At 40.1% G+C, this 21,525-nt stretch overlaps 1 protein-coding gene across 4 annotated transcripts in view; it reads right to left on the minus strand.

Annotated features, from left to right (window-relative positions):
- Positions 1-21,525, minus strand: part of sytl5 (synaptotagmin-like 5) — a 189,243-nt gene that overhangs the window by 88,103 nt on the left and 79,615 nt on the right. For all 4 annotated transcript variants that reach the window (XM_043700827.2, XM_043700828.2, XM_043700824.2 and 1 more), the window contains one exon: positions 18,217-18,751. In XM_043700827.2, coding sequence (XP_043556762.1) covers positions 18,217-18,335 — 119 coding nt within the window. In that variant the 5' untranslated portion in view covers positions 18,336-18,751. The remainder of the gene's footprint in view (positions 1-18,216; positions 18,752-21,525) is intronic.

Raw genomic sequence — 21,525 nt, forward strand, 5'->3', positions numbered from 1 at the left:
CTGTAATCATACCCACAACAAAGAAAATTAGTTGTGGGTGCTAGAGGTCAATTATCTCAGTCTCAGGACTTCTCTGCAGGGGTTCCTCAGCAAAATGTGCTAGGCCCAACCCTCAGCTGCTTCATCAATGACCTTCTCTCCTCTTAAAGTCAGATGTGGGGATGCTTGCTGGTGATTGCTCAATGCTCAGGAGCATTCATCACTGTTCAGATATTGGAGCAGTCTCTGCCCAAAGGCACCATGACATCGTAAGTGGCAAGCAACATTCATATCACATAAGTGCCAGTCAATGACTATGACGAACAAGAGAGAATCTAACCATCCCTCTTTGATGTTCAACATCATTGCAATCAATAAATCCCAAATAACAGCATCCTGGAGGGAACCATTAACCAGAAACTGAAGTGAACCAGCCATATAGCACAGCGGCTATAAAAGCAGATCATCAGCTAGGAATCCTGCAGCAAGTAACTCATCTCCTGACTACCCAAAACCTATTCACACGCAATACTGGAGAGAAAATAAAACTGTTGGAGATGGGCACAAATGGAGTCTGACAAAGAGGCTGAGGGAATTGCTTACCATCTTTGAATTTAATTGGATAAATATTTCTGTCTTAATGGGGGAATGGAGGTTTGTAGGAATTGGTCATTGCTGTCCCACTGATGCAAACTGAGGGCAGGGCATCAGTTCAGAATGTATTCCAAAGTCAAATCTATGCATATTCTGGTATCTCACTAGACTAGGAAACATATTCAACAATGTGGAGTTGCAAATTATACATGGCCTGTAGAAACAAAAGGCCTGATCCATAGTGTGAGAAATTCTCACAATATGACACCAATTGCATGAACTGAGACATCACACAAGAGAGAGAATATAACTTGATTAAATTACAGATATATTGATACAATAGATGCATAGATTAAAATATTGATTACACAAAATAGCAATTCTGCAAAATAACTTGGCAAGCAACTGTTCAAAATTAGATAAGAACATATTAAAATAATGGACATATACTGTAAACCAATTGTCTAGAATAAGCAGTCTTTAACCCAGGAATACTGAAAATGTCACAGTACCAATAAGCAAAGTATTCAGTGATGTTACCTTATATCCACAATAGGGCTAGAAACTGTAATTAAACATTATTATAAATCCACAAAAATGACCCTGAGCTTCCAGTTGCCTGCTACTTCAACACATCACCATGTTCCCTGGCCAACATTTCTGTCTCAGGCTTCTAGTGACAAGCTTAGAAGAACAGTGTCTCAAATTTGATTGGGGACCTACAGCCTTCAGGACTCAATATTGAGTTCAATAACTTTAGGGCCTGAGCACATTCTCCCATGTCCTTTACCCACCCACACCCTAAAATGACATGGGCTGCTCTTTCAGCACAGCCAACACATTTTCACATTCTTATGGTTCCCATTAGCAGCTCTTCTTTCCTTCTGGCTCATCATTACCACTCCCTTTGTCTGCCTAACTGTCCGTTTCTCCATTTGGGCTCTGTCTCCACTTACCACTTACTCCTTTAACTTCCCCCACCCCAACCCCTGTCTTCAGCAGATGCACCAATCTTTTCTTAGCTACCATCAGTTCTGATGAAGGGTCACTGGACCTAAAACGTTAACTCTACTTTTTCGCCACAGACGCTGCCAGACCTGCTGAGTTTCTCCAGCAATTTCTATTTTTATTTCAAATTCCTAGCATTCAAAGTCCTTTGCTGCATATTATTACAAGTTGCTTCAGCGTGTCTAGAAGGTGGAGCAATTGTGAGAAAGAAAACTATTTCAATTTGACTTGGTTGGATTGGAATAACCTATTCTACAAGACAAGTGAATGCAAACTCGGACTCAATTTTTTGTTGTCATCAATCTTATGTTCCTTTACTTTCACCATTTTTGGTGAGCATCGAATCAGTGTGACTTGGCTTCAAAGCTGATGAATACTTTAGAATATCTAGCACAAGTGTTCATTCACCATTAGAGAATTTAGTGACTGACTGTTCACGGACTTTATTGCTATGACTTGAGTCACAGACTAGCTGATTGGGTTCTTTTTTAATATTTACATGGCAGTATGGTGGCTCAGGGGGCTGCACGGTGGCTCAGTGGTTAGCCCTGCTGCCTCACATTGCCAGGGACACGGGTTCGATTCCAGCCTCGGGCGACTGTCTATGTGGAGTTTGCACATTTTCCCTGTGTTTGTATGGATTTCCTCCGGGTGCTCCAGTTTCCTCCCTCAGTCCAAAGATGTGCAGGTCAGGTGAATTAGCCATGCTAAATGGTTCATTGTATTAGGTGCATTAATCAGAGAGAAATCGATTTGGGTGGGTTACTCTTCAGAGGATCGGTGTGGACTTATTGGGCCGAAGCTAATCATGCAATAAACTTTTGAGTAGGACACAACACATAGCAAAAAAAGGTACTGAAACCCTGGATGATATTTGCCTCAGCAGTTCGGGGTAAGGAGTGCCTTAATTTAGTCTGTGGTCAAGATCAGCTGACTGTATAAGCTAGGAATCAAAACATAACTTTGGTCTGTTTTGCTTAGTGGTTGATTCCATCATTTTGTCATTGAAGAATATTTTTAAATGTATAACTCAGTGCTTAGTCTCACACTATGTGCTCTAATAGAAACATGGTGAGATATTTTCTAAGGGCATCATGTCGTCCACTACCACCGATATCCTTCTCTCCCCCAGACTAAACAGTCATTTGGAAGTCAATCCATACGCATTTTTCTTGCTACTTCTGGAACTGGATAGTTCATTACAGAGTTCATTACAAAGCATGGTTTGAAATATCACCAAATATTACACTGATCTCTTGAGAAGGAAACTCTTTTGGGTCAGAAATTGCTGCAGTGGCACATTTCTCAACAAACATTTATTGTGTTTGACTTTACCCCTCACATTTCAGTTTGAATCCTCCATTGCTGGAATGTCAAAATTGAAAAGGCACAACAATGTTTCATCTGCAATCTCAGGACATCATTGACCTAAAAGGAAGGTCCTGGCTCATTACTGTCATCTGTCACATTCTGCATAACTGGCTGTAAGTCCCTCAGCCCTTCCTGCACCCCAATGGCCAGGGGTACTTTGAAACAGACATGAGCTTTTGAGAAGAATGAGATTGTAGCCTACATGATGCAGGAATGGATTCCATACTGATGGATGCTAAAAACCTGCATGTTTTTCATGAATCACAAGAAATACAGTGAATTTTCACTGCCACAGGCACTGCAATGACACATGGGTTACAAATTCTGCACAACAGGCTCTGTTCAAGGATCTCTCTCCTCTCAACAATCTCCTTGTGTATCAAAGTATGGTGTTTACATTCAGTTAATTAATAGATGTGGAATGAAAAGCTCCTCTTTTTCATAGAAAACAAAGGGTTGTTATATAAACCTGCCTAGTTCACTAATAACCTATAGAGGAGGAAATCTGATACTCTTACCTAGTTCTAGTCTATATGTGATTCCAGAGCCACAGCAATGTGGTCAACTCATAAATGCCATCTGAAATAGTCTAGCAAGCCACTCAGAGGGCAATTGAGGCTAGTCAATAAACGTTGTTCTTGCTCATGATGCTCACTACCAAGAATGAAAAAAATTGCTTCACACTAAAATGGCTGCACACACTTTGACTATGCAATCATGATAGATGTTTTTGTCCCTTCTGACACCAAGAAGAGCTAAGTAGGATGGGGCTACTTGTACCTTGTACCGAAAATAACCTGAAAAATGTTCTTCCGCTTGTCAGAGGATTGCTGTATGGTTGCCAAAATGATTTTCATTTAGAAGGACTCAAAGCAAAATGCATTATTTTCCAATCTTGCATTTGCCCAGTTTCTATCATCTTACTTGAAAAATCATTACTGAACTCTGATGAAACTCTTCAGCTTCTTTAGTTCACTATTGATTCAATCAGTACCTAGTACACTGTAATCTTTAACGTCATTCAACCTCTTGATGGTTACTTTCTCCGACAGCTAGCCTCGCTTTCCATAAGTACTTTATTGTGTCCACAAGGCACAAAATAATGATTTTGTCTCCAGTTGAAATGCAATGGAAGTCTGTGAGTAGAGCAAGTGGAAATGACAATCTTGATTATAATAAGCAATTTGCCTTTCAAGTGTTTGCTTAAATTCCATTCCATTGTTTGAATAAGTTTATTGGATTGAGTACTACAAAGCAATTTCAAACATTCCCATTAAGTAGAGATGAACAAAATTATTCAGGACCTAATTATAAAAGGAATAAAGTGCAGCTTGACCAAATAACAACTGCTTACGCTGCTTTTAAAGTTCATTTCAAAACGATGCTCTGGGGGAGAAATCTGTCTTCAGCGATGGTGAATTGACTGCGTGTTTTAATCAGTCCTTTGCCTGGCCATTCAATATAAACCTGACTCTCACATTTTCATATCAAATGCAGCCGTTTCTCAAACTAAAAATGATTGCAACAACCTGGTGACCTCGAGTATGGAAAGGTCATGAAAACAAAAATCTTCTCAGTATGAACAACCATTCCCAGCACACCAACAATCATTTGAAATACTGTGGTTTTGCTTTGAATTCTAAGGAAAAAGATCTCTGTTACAAACTGAAGGACTAAAAATGGCACCAACATAGAATCATATAGATGTACAGCATGGAAACAGACTCTTTGGTCCAATTTAGCCATGTTGATCAGATATCCTAAATCAATCTCTCCCATTTGCCAGCATTTGGCCCATATCCCTCTAAACCCTTTCAGACATCCATCCAGATGCCTTTTAAATGTTGTAATGGTACCAAGCTCCATAATGTCCTCTGGCAGCCCATTCCATACACGCACCACCCTCTGCGTGAAAAAGTTGCCGCTTAGGCTCCTTTTAAATATTTCCCCTCTTACCCTAAACCTATGTCCTCTAGTTCTGGACCCCACCCCCAACACAGGGAAAAGGCCTTGTCTATTTACCCTATCCATGCTCCTCATGGTTTTATAAACCTCTATAAGGTCTTCCCTCAGCATCTGATACTCTAGGGAAAACAGCCTCTACCGATTCACCCTCTTCCTATAGCTCAAACACCCCAACCCTGGCAACATCCTTGCAAATCTTTTCTGCACCCTTTCAAGTTTCACAATATCCTTCCCATAGGAGGGAGACCAGAACTGTACACAATATTCCAAAAGTGGCCTAACCAATGACTTGTACAGCCGCGAATTGACCTCCCAACTCATTGCACTGACCCATAAAGGCAAGCACACCAAATGCCTTCTTCACTACCCTGTCTACCTGCAACTTTACTTTCAAACAGCTATGAATCTGCACTCCAAGATTTAGCCTAGGCAAGAGAATCAGACTAAAGATGTAAAATTTGAAGAGTTGTGTTCAATGGTGGCTGCAGATGGACATATGGAAAAGGGAACTAAGCAACAAATTAGCTCTGATTTCAGCAGGTGGATAAGTGCAGCAGAGTTGTGTGATAGAAACATACTGCTAAAAATGAAAGAAAGCATCTACAAGACAGTTGTGAGGCTGACCTTGGTATACAGAACAACCTCGCATATGCGAACGAGACAGGCGGGGAGTATTTTGTTCGGGTAACCGATTGTTCGGATAATGGATAACTTTTTTATGGGACCTTGAGATCTTGTTTGGATAATCTGAAATTTGGATAATTGACATTTGCATAACTGAGGTTGTTCTGTATACCATATAGTGGAGGAAAGCCAATTTTGATATAAGACAGGATCTGGCTAAAGTGGACTGGGAGCACCTACTTGCTGGTAAACCCACATCAGAGTGGTAGGAGTCATTCAAAAAGGAGATAGTGAGAGTGCAGGCCAACATGTTCCTGTAAATGTGAAGGGTGAGGCAAAAAAATGGAGAGAATTTAGATGTCAAGGGATGTGCAGGATTTGATAAGAAGTAAAAAGAAAGCTTATGGCAGATACTGAGGGGTCCAAATGGATGAAGCCCTGGAGGAGTTTAAAAAGTGCATGAGATTACCTTTAAAATATATTAAAGAGGAGGAATGAAAACTTACTGGTAGATAAAACATAGGGAAATCCAAAGGTGTTTTATGAGGATATTGGGGCAAGAGGATAACCAGAGTAGGTGTACGGCCTATCGGTGACTGACGTGTGTGTGTGTGTGTGTGTGTGTGTGTGTGTGTGGAGTCAGAAGATCTAGGTGAGATTTTAAATTAGCACATTGCATCTATATTCATCATACAGAAGGATGGTACAGATATAGAAATCAAGGAGGGGACTGTACCATAATTGAACAAATTATTTTGAGGGGATGGATATATTAGTGGTTTTACTGGATCACACCTTTCCTTTCATATATTATTCCCTAAAAATCTGGCTGCCCAATGCCCTGACCACCCACCCTGTGCTCTTGGACCCCTCCTTCTTTGGGGAGTATACATCAATGCCAAGCCATTGTTGGGATAAGATAGCAGTAGGTTAAGTTGCACAGGGTTCAGAGGATGGCTAAAAGAGGGAGGCCACAGTGTAATGAGCATGGGGTAAGGAGGCTAACCAAGGTTTGCATGTGAATGTGACTGGTGCTGCTGTAGGTGGGAGAAGTTTAAGATGCAGCAATAGTCGTCAAACATTGTATCTAAAGGGAAGGTTGGTGGTTTCAACAGCAGGGTCCTAGGAATTAAATGATCAGTGCTGGAAAGTAGCTGGGATAGTGACAGTGAGAAGCCAGAGTTAGCAAGGTAGAGTGAAATTTCAGAGTCAGATGTAGGAAGTGGATTGCTGGATGGTGTGGTGGGTGGGGAGGGTGGCTTCTCTAAAGATAAAATAATAGTGGTTTCAATAATCAGAGGGTTAAAAGTCACGTGGACATGACGATCATGCTTAATTTGGGTTTGGAGGGAGTGCAGACATATGTATGTCTATTGCATAATGGGAGAAGGCTCAAGAGGGACAGTGGGCTGGTTGATCTTCACAAGGGGCGGCACGGTGGCTCAGTGGTTAGCACTACTGCCTCACAGTGCCAGGGCCCCGGGTTCAATTCCCACCTCGGGCAACTGTCTGTGTGGAGTTTGCACATTCTCCCCGTGTCTGCGTGGGTTTCCTCCGGGTGCTCCGTTTTCCTCCCACAGTCCAAAGATGTGCAGGTTAGGTGAATTGACCATGCTAAATTGCCTGTAGTGTTAGTAGATTAATCAGGGGTAAATATAGGGGGTTGGGTTTCTCTTTGGAGGGTTGGCGTGGACTTTTTGGGGTGAATGGCCTGTTTCCACACTGTAAGTAATCTAATCTAAAATTCCTTACTAATAATGAACAGCTGAATTAGGAGGAGGGTCTTTGTATATGGGATGAGTTACTGTGATGCGTCATGGATCAACTAAAGAAAACCATTTATCAATGAGTCAACTACACAACAAGCATCCTCAGATGGAATGTCCTCCCTGGAGAAGCCAACAGAGTGATAATTATGCTGCATGATGTCAAGATCCCAGAAAAGTGGGGCACTGTGGGGAAATCTGAAATGAAGGGCATCTGCTGAGGCATGGACAGAGTGAGAGCTTTGAAGAAATGATGATCAGATAGATCCTTGCCATTTGTTCATGTGTATCACCACATGTAAGCATCTCAGAAGCAGAAGTAACGATATATATATATAAAACAAGGTCTTTGAAGATATCAAAGGTGATAAAATCAAGTGCATTCACTGATTCATGATCTGCACACAGTTAACTTTGAAAAAAAGATATTTCAATGCACACTGACCAAGTTTAAGGAATTACACAAGATTTCAAGTTTTGAGACTTTTACTATGTCAAAGAAACTAAAAACAACATCAACTAAATGTTATTTAATCAACAACAAACACTCTGAACTGTAAAATATTGTCTTAAACCCATATTGCTTATATATTTATAGTATACTTTCCAGAGTTCAAACTACCATTCAGGAAACCCTTGGCCAATCTTTCACTTCAACATTACCTTTTCATGCTATCCCCATAAATCGTAAACCCATTTACCTCCCAAAAATCTATAGACATTTATTTTTATAATCAGTCAAGAGAGAAAGAACTACTACATCATCAAGTAACCTGGTAAGGGAGGAGAACTTCAGGTTTCAGCTCTTATGCATTTATTTGATGAAAAACTAGTTGTGTTTTGCAGTTTTCTTTACTTTTTCACAGCTGTGATATTCTGTTTGTGTGTGTATTTGAACAGTTTTTTGAAATTATATAGCAGGAAACGGATCCCTTATGAGATAGCATTAGATATTTTGATCTTTACAAACTAAATTTGTTTCATTATTTGCATTGACTAAACAAGTAAAAAGTGCAAGTTTTTGATACTTTGAGGTATCATTTACACACCTTCCTTTAAACACTAAAGCACTCAATATTTCACTAATGACATTATAGAAGAAGATTTGCCTCATATTCAAGCAAATAATATTGTAGATACTTGGCATGTGAAGGGTCTTACCATATGAAGGAACATTGTAATTCCATGTAGATTGTAATTTATGTAATTTATACAATTCATTTATCCACTGAGAAACCTTTTCTGGTTAATGGCTGAAATTTTTTTTCATAATAAACCTTCAAAGGAATAGTTCATTACTGAAACATGAATATCAATTTTAACAGTAAAATTGCGATGAGTTAAATTCAGATATTGCAACACCCTGGAAGTGTTGGAAGTCATTAGCCATTCCTGTTGTGGAATTGTAAATAGAGTCATAGAGTCATAGAGATGCACAGCATGGAAACAGACCCTTCGGTCCAACCTGTCCATGCTGACCAGATATCCCAACCCAATCTAGTCCCACCTGCCAGCACCCGGCCAATATCCCTCCAAACTCTTCCTATTCATATACCCATCCAAATGCCTCTTAAATGTTGCAATTGTACCAGCCTCCACCACATCCTCTGGCAGCTCATTCCATACACGTACCAACTTCTGTGTGAAAAAGTTGCCCCTTAGGTCCCTTTTATATCTTTCCCCTCTCATCCTAAACCTATGCACTCTAGTTCTGGACTCCCCGACCCCAGGGAAAAGACTTTGTCTATTTACCCTATCCATGCCCCTCATAATTTTGTAAACCTCTATAAGGTCACCCCTCAGCCTTCGACGCTCCAGGGAAAACAGCCCTAGCCTGTTCAGCTTCTCCCTTTAGCTCAAATCCTCCAACCCTGGCAACATCCTTGTAAATCTTTTCTGAACCCTTTCAAGTTTCACAACATCTTTCCGATAGGAAGGAGACCAGAATTGCATGCAATATTCCAACAGTGGCCTAACCAATGTCCTGTACAGCCGCAACATGACCTCCCAACTCCTGTACTCAATACTCTGACCAATAATGGAAAGCATACCAAACGCCTTCTTCACTATCCTATCTACCTGCGACTCCACTTTCAAGGAGCTATGAACCTGCACTCCAAGATCTCTTTGTTCAGCAGCACTCCCTAGGACCTTACCAGAAAGTGTATAAGTCCTGCTAAGATTTGCTTTCCCAAAATTCAGCACCTCACATTTATCTGAATTAAACTCCATCTGCCACTTCTCAGCCCATTGGTCCATCTGGTCCAGATCCTGTTGTAATCTGAGGTAACCCTCTTTGCTGTCCACTACACCTTCAATTTTGGTGTCATCTGCAAACTTACAAACTGTACCTCTTATGCTCGCATCCAAATCATTTATGTAAATGACAAAAAGTAGGGGGCCCAGCACCGATCCTTGTGGCACTCCACTGGTCACAGGCCTCCAGTCTGAAAAACAACCCTCCACCGCCACCCTCTGTCTTCTACCTTTGAGCCAGTTCTGTATCCAAATGGCTAGTTCTCCCTGTATTCCATGAGATATAACCTTGCTAATCAGTCTCCCATGGGGAACGTTGTCGAATGCCTTAAATTATGCCCATAACAAGCCAAAGTTCCATAATTCCAGCTCTGGATTGGCCAAACTTTTTGAAGCTTGTCATCTGACTATGCCAACAAACCAGAATGCAGCTAGGCCCCACAAGGGTGTGAAATCATAGAGCACTGTGTATGGCATTAAATGTACAAAACCTGTGGCTATACCTAGGTTTGTGAGAAAGTTAAAGATGTGGTCAAAGAGAAGGTAAAATTGATACAGCAAGTTGTAAATCATGGCATAAAGCAATAAATGGACGTCACAAAGAAGATGGAGATTTCACCATTGATTTTGTCAGTCTTTTTGAAATACAAGCAAAAACTAGGCATCCATGAGGTACCCCAACACAATCTGCAACCTCATGGTCTGGTATATACCTCACTCTACTATTACAATCAAATCAAGGAATCAAGAGGGATGCCAAGAGCAGCATGATGTATATCTAAAAATGAGGTGTCAATGATATCGCTAAATGATTGCACAACTAACAGATAAGTTGTAGGGTCTGTAGTGCTGCCACATATAGTCATGAGAGGTGGCGGACAATTGAACAACTCACTGGAGGAAGCAGCTCCACAAATATCCCCATCCTCAACTGTTAGACTGTACAAGGCTCTGGTTAGACCACATTTGGAATATTAAGAGCTGTTTTCCGCCCTGTATCTGACATTGGAGGAACTCCAGAGGAAGTTTACAAGAATGATCCCAGGGATGAAGGGCTTTTCATGTGAGCAGCAGTTGGGGTCACTGGATCTGCACTCATTGGAGTTTAGAAGGATGTAGAGAGATCTCATTGTAACCTACAGAATACTGAGAGGCCTGGATAAAGAGGACTTCGAGAAGATGTTGCCACTAATAGGAGAGACCAGGACTGAGGGCACAATCTCAGAGTGGAAGTATGACTCTTTAGAGCTGAGGTGAGGAGACATTTCTTCAGCCAGACGGTGTAGAACTCATTGCTGTTGAAGGTGTATTTAAGACAGAGATAGATAGGTTCTTTATTAGTAAGAGGATCAAGGGTTAGGGAAGAGGGCAGATGAATGGGATTGAGAAACATATCAGCCATGATCAAGTGGTGGAGCAGATTTGATGGGCTGTTTCCATATTTTATCATTTTATAGTCTAATAGAAAGAAAACTTGCCACTCTCCTAGCTAAGCTGTTTCAGCTACAACATTGACATCTACCTGAAAATATCAAGAATTTTTCAAGTATGTCCTGTACACAAAAAGCAGGGCAATTCCAACTTGGCCAATTACCACTCCATCAGTCTCCTATCGATTATTAATGAAGTGATGGAAGGTGTCATTAACAATGCTATCAAGCAGCACCTGCTCAGCAATAACCTGCTCAGTGACATTCAGTTTGGGTTCTGCCAGGGCCATTCAGCCCCTGACCTCATTACAGCCTTGGTTCAACATGGACATTAGAGCCAAATGCCAGAGATGAGTTGAGAGCGATAGCCATTGATATCGAGGCTGCATTTGACTGAGTGTGGCATTAAGGAGCCCTAGCAAAACTGGAATCAATGGCAATTAGGGAGAAAGCTCTCTGCTGCTTGAAGTAATACCTGGCACAGAGGAAGCTTATTGCGATTGTTGGAGGTGAATCATTTTAGGCCCAGGAAATCTCTGCAGGAGTTCCTCAGGGTAACATCCAGCTTTAGTTGCTTTCATCAATCCCTTTCCCTCCATCATAAAGTCAGAACTGGGGATGTTTGCTGATGATTGCACAATGTTCTGCATCATTTGTAACTCCTCAGATACTGAAGCAGTCCATGTCCAAAATATTTGGATAATAATTGAGCTCAAAAGTGGCAAGTAACATTTGTGCTACAGAAATACCAGGCAATCACCATACCCAAAAAGTCAGAATCCAACCATCACTCCTTGATGTTTAATAACATTGCCTTCACTGGATTCCCCATAATCCAACATCCTGGAGGTTACCATTGACCAGAAACTGGACTGGACTAGCCAAAAAAAATCAAGCTATATGTAGCATGCTATAGGCTAGGAATCCTGTGGTGGGTAATTCACCTTCCTGATTCCTCAAAGTCCATCTACTATCTACAAAGCACATATCAACACTGTGATGAAATACTCTCCACTTGTCACCTTCCTGAAGAATTTCCCTACACAATGGAATTCAACAATCCAAAAAAAGGCAGATCACTCCCATCTTCTCAAGGGCAGCTAAGGATGGGCAATGAATGCTGACCCACACAGCGATGTTCACTTTCCATGAATGAATGAAGAAAAATTACAGACAACTGCCTTATGCACACTGACATTGCCAGCCTCAAGCATGAAGTTGACATCATTGCATCCCAATATCATGATGAGTTCCAGCCAAAGGGTCAACGGTGATGAGAAACCTGAACACGCTACCAATCATGGCTGATTCCTCATGTTATCAAGGCCATTGCTTTGAAGCGGGAATCCAACACTACTGTATTCAAAGTCATGCTCACAATGACAAGAATATGGCAGATGGTGACAGCAGACACAGTGTCAACTGCATCCACCTTTCTAGGTTCAAAGGTATGAGCAAAGTGAAGCTTGCCCGACCGAGGATGATGAGGATTTCACTTGCCTTCGGGAGGCTGGCATGGAAATTCCAGCAGAGATAATGGTGGAAACATGCATTGTGATGGACAACACTGCTTGATGCACAACAGCACTGACAGCTAATGTCGTTATAGATGCAGTATGTTCTTCAGCCAAGGAGACTGAAGAGGTTAGTGACCCTGAATAGTTTGATGAACACTTGCCATTCATCCATTGTTTCCCTCGTTACTGGTGACAGTCCAAACCCCAAAACATTGATGACATGTTTGATTGTGTTGATGTTATAGCAGACTGTCCAAAGGCAGCACATGCAGCAGATAAAAATTACTGAATTTTCCGGGAGTTAAGTCTTTCATGTTTGTTTTTTACAAGGTCAAGCCATTGAAAGATTTGAATAAAATTAAATAAACACATTTTCACACATTTATGGCTTTATTGAAACTTTCTTTGGCATGAGTTTGACAAAGAGTGCATTTATAGGCAAGTCAGCTTACACAGGGGCTCTGCTTTACACAAATTTAAGTGTAGATCTGCTAGGATTTAACACATCAGGATTTCACTGTATTTGTTTGGTATAGTTCACTCCCAATCTCTATATACACTCTGCATATGATTCAAGATAATGAATATTGAACATTGCAGTCAGCCTGAATTAGCTGATATCGAACATCCATATGGATGCTTTCTATCAGGGACTACTGGGCAGCTTTTTCTTTGTGATCAGTGGAAAGACAGTCCCCCTGGATTCCCAATGATTTAAATTTTGCTGGAGATTCTGGATAGCACAGTCAGTCAAATGCTGTCCTGATATCAAGGGAATCTTTCTCTCTCCTCACCTCCGGAATGTAAGCATTTTGTCCCTGCTTGGACTAAGACAATAATGAGGTCTTGACCCTCAATGGTCCTGATGGAATCTAAATTAGTTATTTCTAATATTCAATTGTTGGTTATTGTTGCGTAAGTACCACTTGATTGAACTGTTAACAATAAATTATAACAGCAAAGTGACAGAATTTATAAATATGCTGGTCTATTATAAATTATATACAAAGTATATCTATCCAAATATTCATATACACACAAAATAGTGAGCTTTTCATTGAAAAACATTAGATTCATAGTCAAATTTCCTTTCTTGAGAAACAAAGCCAGGAATGATTATTTTCAAGTAAGGACAGTTAACCCAGGAAAGGGGCCAGAACTGCAAGATGCATTAATAAATAACATTGTTATAAGGCAGTTAGGACTGTGTTTTAATCTTGCTTTAAAAGAAGCTTGCTGAACTTAATCAGTATGTTACTTTAGTGAAAGGAGTGACTCATGCTATGTTTCGAAAGTCTGCTGAGGAATTAGATGTTCAGTTGGTTGACCTTGTGAATAGCCCTAGGCATAAACAACCGATAACCAGAAGCACAAAGAAAGCAAGTCTCAAATGAGTAAGTCTGAAGGTTGGACATGTGTGTCATAAGGGATTTGAAACAGCCATGGGAACAGTATGAGACAAGAATTGCAAACAGTCCCTAACATTCTGCAAGGATATAATTGCTTAAGCATGTAAAGACTGTCTCGAGGTTATAGAGAGCGAGCGATATAAGATGTAAACTCTCACTTCATAGCTATAAAATGAACTTAAAATATGCATTTTATTAAGGGGAACCTCTATAAAATATTGAGATGTTTAGATTACATTACAATGTGGAAACAGGCCCTTCGGCCCAACAAGTCCACATCGACCCGCCGAAGTGCAACCCACCCATTCCCCTACATTTACCCCTGACCTAACACTACAGGCAATTTAGCATGGCCAATTCACCTAACCTGCACATCTTTGGACTGTGGGAGGAAACCAGAGCACCTGGAGGAAACCCACGCAGACATGGGGATAACGTGCAAACTCCACACAGTCAGTTGCCTGAAGCGGGAATTGAACCCGGGTCTCTGGCGCTGTGAGTGCTAACCACTGTGCCACCGTGCCGCCCACGGTTGATATTATGAACCTCAGGTCTATCCTCAAAAGCATACAATAGTTCAGGATGATGTGTTACAGCATGTGGTCGAAGGAAATAGATTAATGCTGACTTTATCCTAATGGTCTTGGGAACTTTGAAGAATCATGAGCAGGTACCATACTGAAGGGAGGAAAACAAGAAGAGATATTCACACGTTCAGATTTGGACTCGGATGGCTTACTTGTCACAGTTATGCTTCTGTGTCGAAAAGTGTGGTGCTGGAAAAGCACAGCCAGTATCCGAGGAGCAGGACATTCAACGTTTCAAATGTGTTACAGCTGTCTTTAGCTCGGATAAAGCTCAATGCAACCACACATAGACCCCAGTCAATCTTGACGAGAAACAACACTGTTGATGATTTGAAGTGCTAGTAATTAACCAACTTAGATTTGTCTTTGTTGTGGACAGGATATACCCAGTGTTTCACTTTGCCAGACAGATGCCTCATTGTGGCTGTACTCAAACAGTTTAGCTGGGAGAAAGGGGGCAACAAAGATGGTTTTCCAAAGATAATGAACTACGGGAGGCCAGAAGTCTTTGATGTTACATTGGCAGGTGACCTTTTAGTGCTGCCTTTTGATAAGGAGTTGGAAGCTCAGTTTGGTCAAGTAAAATGTTGAGGTTGTAAATGGTCTAACTCATCTGACTGGGAAACAGGATGGAGTCAGTGTTTAAAAATAATAGGTTTGGACTTCACAATATTTATTGGAAGAAGTTGCGATTCACCCAAGGCTGGATATTGGGACAGAGGTGGGAGAGGTAGAATTGGGTACCTGGGATGATTCTGGGTATTCCTATGGTGATGATGTGAGAGTTAGAGATGCTTTGGCTATGATGTGATACATACCAACGGAAGCAAGTGAAGAGAGTCCCACTGAGTTCAATAACAGAAGAGAGGTTTAGTATGTACTGGTGTAACTAACAGTGGTCAAAGTGATACAAGATATGGAGAATGAATAGCAATAATGAACCATGTTTAAATTCACAGGTAATGTTGTTTGTGACTGTGGCCGAAGCTATTTTGACACTGCCAGGCAGGTTCAAATAAAAAGTGTTGTACTGCAAATAGACATTAATTTGGAAAGTGATGACTTATTCAAAGATCAAGAGAAAATAGCACCACAATTTTTAAGAGCAGGCACTGCTAAGATGTTACAATTTTTTGTAATCTGCCAGAAAGGTCCAATTTGGGTGGTCAATGGTTTTACCAGGCTGTTGATGCAAACTATTTTATTTTTGACACAAAGAATAATATTCAATCAAAAAAAAACTGCTGTGTTATTTGAATATAAATAAATGAGTGTGAACAATAAACCTATTTCTTATAAATTAATTTAAAATATAAGGATAGCTTATTCCTTATTCTTTGAAAACAATACAAAGTTGTCTTGAATAAATATTCTTTCAATTTTTTACATCTCTCATTTGTTCTCTTCCCAAAACCCATGTAATCACCATTCCTAGTTTTCCAAATCAAAATCTGAATAATAAAAAATAGCTTGTAAAAAGGAGATTTATTTATTTTCATATCAGTCTAGAATAAAAGGTTGGTAGGTTGCAATTGAAAAAGAGGAGGAAACCCCTTGTGCGGTGAATCTTAACAAAACTCAGATAGGTGTCATTCTTCATCAAGTTTCATGGAGAGTTTATTTACACAAGGCCTGGTGAGTTTTCTTACACTATTGCTCCAAACATGCCTCAGTAACTATGCATCGCAGCCCCACAGCTTCTCAGCCAGCCAACACTAGCCCAACTCTCTTATTTGCCACAGGCAGAAATCCCCACCACTGCCAAAATATCCTGGAATCCCTGGTATCAGCTGTCATGCACCCTGTCATAGAGATGTACAGCATGGAAACAGACCCTTCGGTCCAACCTTCCATGTCGACCAGATATCCCAACCCAATCTAATCCCACCTGCCAGCACCCGGCCCATATCCCTCCAAACCCTTCCTATTCATATACCCATTCAAATGCCTCTTAAATGTTGCAATTGTACCAGCCTCCACCACATCCTCTGGCAGCTCATTCCATATGCATACTACCCTCTGCGTGAAAAAGTTGCCCTTAGGTCTCTTTTATATCTTTCCCCTCTTACCCTAAACCTATGCCCACTAGTTCTGGACTCCCCGACCCCAGGGAAAAGACTTTGTCTATTTACCTTATCCATGCCCCTCATAATTTTGTTAACCTCTATAAGGTCACTCTTCAGCCTCCGACACTCCAGGGAAAACAGCCCCAGCCTGTTCAGCCTCTCTCTATACCTCAAATCCTCCAACCCCAGCAACATCCTTGTAAATCTTTTCTGAACCCTTTCAAGTTTCACAGGGACCTGGAGGTCCTGGTAGACAGGGTGGTGCAAAGGAGCGCCATTGTCTTCCCCAGGATTGATAGTGGAGACCATAACCTTCTCCACTCTACCAGGGTAAGTGCCAATGTCTCTTCTCTACTACCTCACTCACTCTCTGCTTCTGCACCTACCTGCCACCATGGCTCATGCTCCACCACTTTCATTACTGTATGTTAAATCTAGCTCAGTGGTTCTCTCCCACTCCATTAACACTGCATAGCTTCTGTGCTCTCATTCTTCATCCATTACTCACCAGGGAAATCTTATCACTCCCCACCACACACCCACCCCCACCCACCCCACCACAATCTGCACCACCATTAACACGTGTCATTTTCATCTCATTCATCCCCTTTCATTCAAAACAAAATCGGTCCATAATCAGGCCAAAAGACCCAGGATTGGTGTTGTGGTGCCCAAAATTCGGCTCCTCACCCATTGTGTAGGCAGGATCTTGGCCCTCACAGATCCTGTGGAAATGCGGAAACATCCATATTTCGGCATGTAAGTAAGAAACAATATCCATTGCTATGCTCCTCTCAAATGTTTCAATGAATGATAATTCCATTAACCAAAACAAAACAAAACAGACAGATTTTAATTTTGGGATTTCACTTGTCTAGTAATACCATCTGCTGGGATTACAACAGAATCAAAGAAAAAATGAATGCTATAATAGTACTAAATACTCAATCAAAATGATTTGTATATTTTAAAGATTATACTGGTTATTTTTCACAGAGTTCAAACCAAATATATATAGGAACTATCATTGGAACAGAATTAGTTTAGTCTACATGCTAGCAAATTTCTAGCATACCATAAAACAAAATATTTCATAGTAATTTCTGTGCAACTGCCGGCTACCAGTGCTAATGGAGCAGAGTTGTCTCTGTAGGTTTTACACATTCATTAATTATGTAAAAAATTATTATTTCCTGCAATGGAATCAATTAAAAAATTGAAATATATCAAGTGATTTTAGATTAATGCCTCTGAAATAAAAGACTTTACAATAAGTCAAGCATAATTTGTCTTGTGAACATAACTTCTCCAACAAAAGCAGGCAGCAATTAAGAATTGCTGAATCCAATACATGCACCTCTATAACAATAGATTTTACATTTTCCCCCCATGCCAGATATTTGCTGCTTTTCTTGTTATTTGAAGGTTCATCCCTTAGGTCTCAGATGAGATCCAGAATTTCCCACATGAAGAAAACTATGCAAACATGAGGCCTAGCAGCATCTATTCACTTTTCTTTCCCATTTACGAAAGGTATATTAATCACAAGTTACTTTGTGCTGCTTTGTGAATTCTTGTTTATGGTTCAAGTTCTTCTGTTTCCATCAAATTGTAGACAATCATTTCCACCAAAAGACCACTCACCTTATTCTCTTTTCTTCAGCTTTTCGCAACTGCTCATCACGGCGTAAAACCTCCAAGATCATTTCCTTTTCATTATCCATTAAGAATGAGAGATTGACAATCTCTGTGGTTTTGGACATGCTTCGGCAGTGTCAAACTTTGTAACACTCTCCTTGGTTCTGTGACACTGGTAATGAAGATTAGTTTTGAAGAAAACTACTGTCTGAGAAATTCAGGAGTCAATGAAGTGAACGTAACAAATGTGAACTGAAATGGCTCAAGGTGACAATCTTCCCAATAAACATGACTGAATATATGTTCTCCAAAAATAACTCTCCTTGGAATGGCACTGTTAATACTGTTTCAGAATTTACAAATTAACTATTCCTTTGAAGCAATTTATCGACAATTGCTTGTTACACCTTCATAACCAAACTTAGATTCTTCCAGTTCCCGTAACATCAATCTCTGCATTAATCTGTTTGGGTATCATGGCGTTATCTGCATCTACAAGATGTATGCATTTATTTCTTGAAGCTTTGGGTCACCTTTGTTTCTGAAAACAAAAACAGAAGTTAAGTCAATAACATATATTGTTGAACTTCATTAATATCCATGAACTAGCTCAGTAAAAGTTGAGCCTAGTATGTCTTTAATAGTGGTAAAACATGTTAAAATAAAATAGTAGCTTGTCATAACAACAAATCAGTAATCCTGGATGTGATATATTTTATAAGTTATTATTTTAACAAGGTGACTAAAATGTTAATATTCTGTCAAATTGCCTGAGGAGTAAGTTATGACTCTATGCTTGATAATGCAGAATTGGCTCACTCCCAAAATATTTTTATTTAGTAAGCTAATTTAAAGTGAAAGCATTTATTTTGATGTGTCAAATGGTTTGTGAACAGAAAAGTATATTAAAAACTATGTGATTCAAATGAATGAGGCACTGGTCTACCCATATCCATCTCAAATGTAGGCTGAACATTTTGTATATTCACTGTCAACATGGATCCATATCAAATGCAACCAATAACAAATTCTGGGTGCATGCCCACAGCAAGTTCCAGTCCCTAAATTGGCACTAACTCCACTTCTAAAGACCAGAGGATCACTGGTGTAGAAAAATATAGGAAGAATGTCCAATTGTTTACTAAGGATTATCCTTCTGAGGTTAGAGCTGAGGCAAGCTGCTTGAGTTGGTTGAATGGCAATTTATTCTGCATTTGAGTTGGGAGAGTTAATATTTGCAAAAAGTGAGTAGGATCTGCTGGGGAGTTTGAGAAGGGGATGGGGTGTGTGGTAAATCTGGGGTAAAGCACATTGCTAAACAAAACAAATCTCACAGAATTGCAGATGCTGGAAATCAGAAACAAAGACAGAAATTGCTGGAAATATTCAGCTGGTGTGCCAGCATCTGGGGAGAGATACTATAGCACGGATGCTGCCAGACCTGCTGAATTTCCCAACAGTTTGTGTTTTTGTTTCTGAAGCACTTTGCTATTTGCTTTCTCTCTCTACCTCTCAAAAGCAAAACAATGACAATGGGAGGTGTATCCAATTAATTGGAAGGATGTGCCCAGTGATGAGTTTTCTATACTTCAGTGATTGCATTTCAAGTACTGGATTGGCTGTAAAATGCTTTAGTAAGTTGTCAAAGACTTTTATTTAATCATTTAACAAATTGTTTTCTAAAGTTTGATTATTCTTTTTATGGGATGTAGGTATCGCTGGCAAAGTCAGTATTGTATATAAAATATAGCAGGCGCGGTTAGTAAATTTGTAGATGACACCAAAATTGGTGGTATAGTGGACAGTACAGAAGATTATCTAAGAGTACAAACAGATCTTGATCAATTGCACCAATGGGCGGAGGAGTGGTAAATGGAGTTTAATTGAGATAAATGCTAGGTAAAACAAACAAAGGCAGGACTTATACAATTAGTGGTAGGGCCTTGGGTAATGTAGAACAGAGAGATCTAGGGGTTCAGATTCATAATTCTTTGAAATTTACGTCACATGTAGACAGAGTGGTTATGAAAGCGTTTAGCATGTTTGCCTTCATTGCTCAGACCTTTTAATGTAGGAGTTGGGATGTCATGCTGAGGTTTTACAGGATGTTGGTGAGGCCTGTTCTGGAGTTGTGTATGCAGTGTGGTCACCCTGCCAAAAGGAAGGATATCATTTAACTGCAGAGTGTTCATGCAAGATTTTTCAGGATGTCACTGGAAATGGAGGATATAAAAATAGGCTGGATAGGCTAGGACGTTTTTTCACTGGAGTGTAGGAGGTTGAGGGAAGACCTTCTAGAGGTTTATAAAATCATGAGGGACATAGATAAGGTGACAAGCAAAGATCTTTTCCCTAAGGAGTGGGAAATCAAAACTAGGGGACATATTTTTAAGTTGAGAGGAGGTTTCACGCAAGATATGAAAGGCAACATTTTTACACAGAGAATGGTTAGCATGTGGAATGATCTGGCAGAGGAAGTGGTGAATGCATGTATAGTTACAATGTTTAAAAGACATTTGGATAAGCACATAAATAGGAAAGATTTGGAGGGATATGGGCCAAACTCAGGCAGGTAGAACTAGTTTAGTTTGGGAACATGGTCTGCATGGACTAGTTAGACTGAAGGGTCTGTGTGACTTTATGATACAATATGACTGTCAAATGAATGCAGCTCCTCTGCCAATGGCTGTGAATAGTGGGAAGCTTGGAACCTTATCTACACTAAGGCAATAGGCTCCTGGGAATGGATGATGTATTTCACCCTGGGGTGAAGAAAAATTATCAAATGAACCTATGCTATTTTTGTACACCAAAGTGGGATTTAAATGTACCACAGAAAAGAAAATCTGCACATTGACTGGGGAGACATTTGGTGAAACTAGTTTTAGAGAAAAAAAAACTTCTGAATTTATTTTTTCCGATTAAAGTAAAGGGGAACCAGAGTACATCATTGCAAATGGTAAAATTAAACTTCATGAAAATAACATTTTCATGCCCTAGTGCTTTAGGTTCATGACTTTAATGCCCTGCTCTCTGTAGTGTTGTATGGTAAAGATACACACCTTCTTTACACATTCAATCAAACTCTGCTCCCCAAAAGTTAAAACAGCAGCAGCTTGGGACACAAACAGCAGTGAAATAGATTTTTGAACAGATGCATTTCTAATTAATTGGTGCCAATGGTGCTAATAGGCTTTCATTAATACATTTCAAATGAAAGAATTTGAAAAAAAAAGTACTTTTTCAATATTCATACATGATGCACACCACCACACAAGTTTAAAAGAAGATACTGAGATCAAAATGCAAATAAGC

The sequence above is a fragment of the Chiloscyllium plagiosum genome, unplaced genomic scaffold (assembly GCF_037043375.1).
Source record: "Chiloscyllium plagiosum isolate Xiang-an unplaced genomic scaffold, Cpla_swu_hap1 HiC_scaffold_12, whole genome shotgun sequence".
NCBI classification, from domain to species: Eukaryota; Metazoa; Chordata; class Chondrichthyes; order Orectolobiformes; family Hemiscylliidae; genus Chiloscyllium; species Chiloscyllium plagiosum.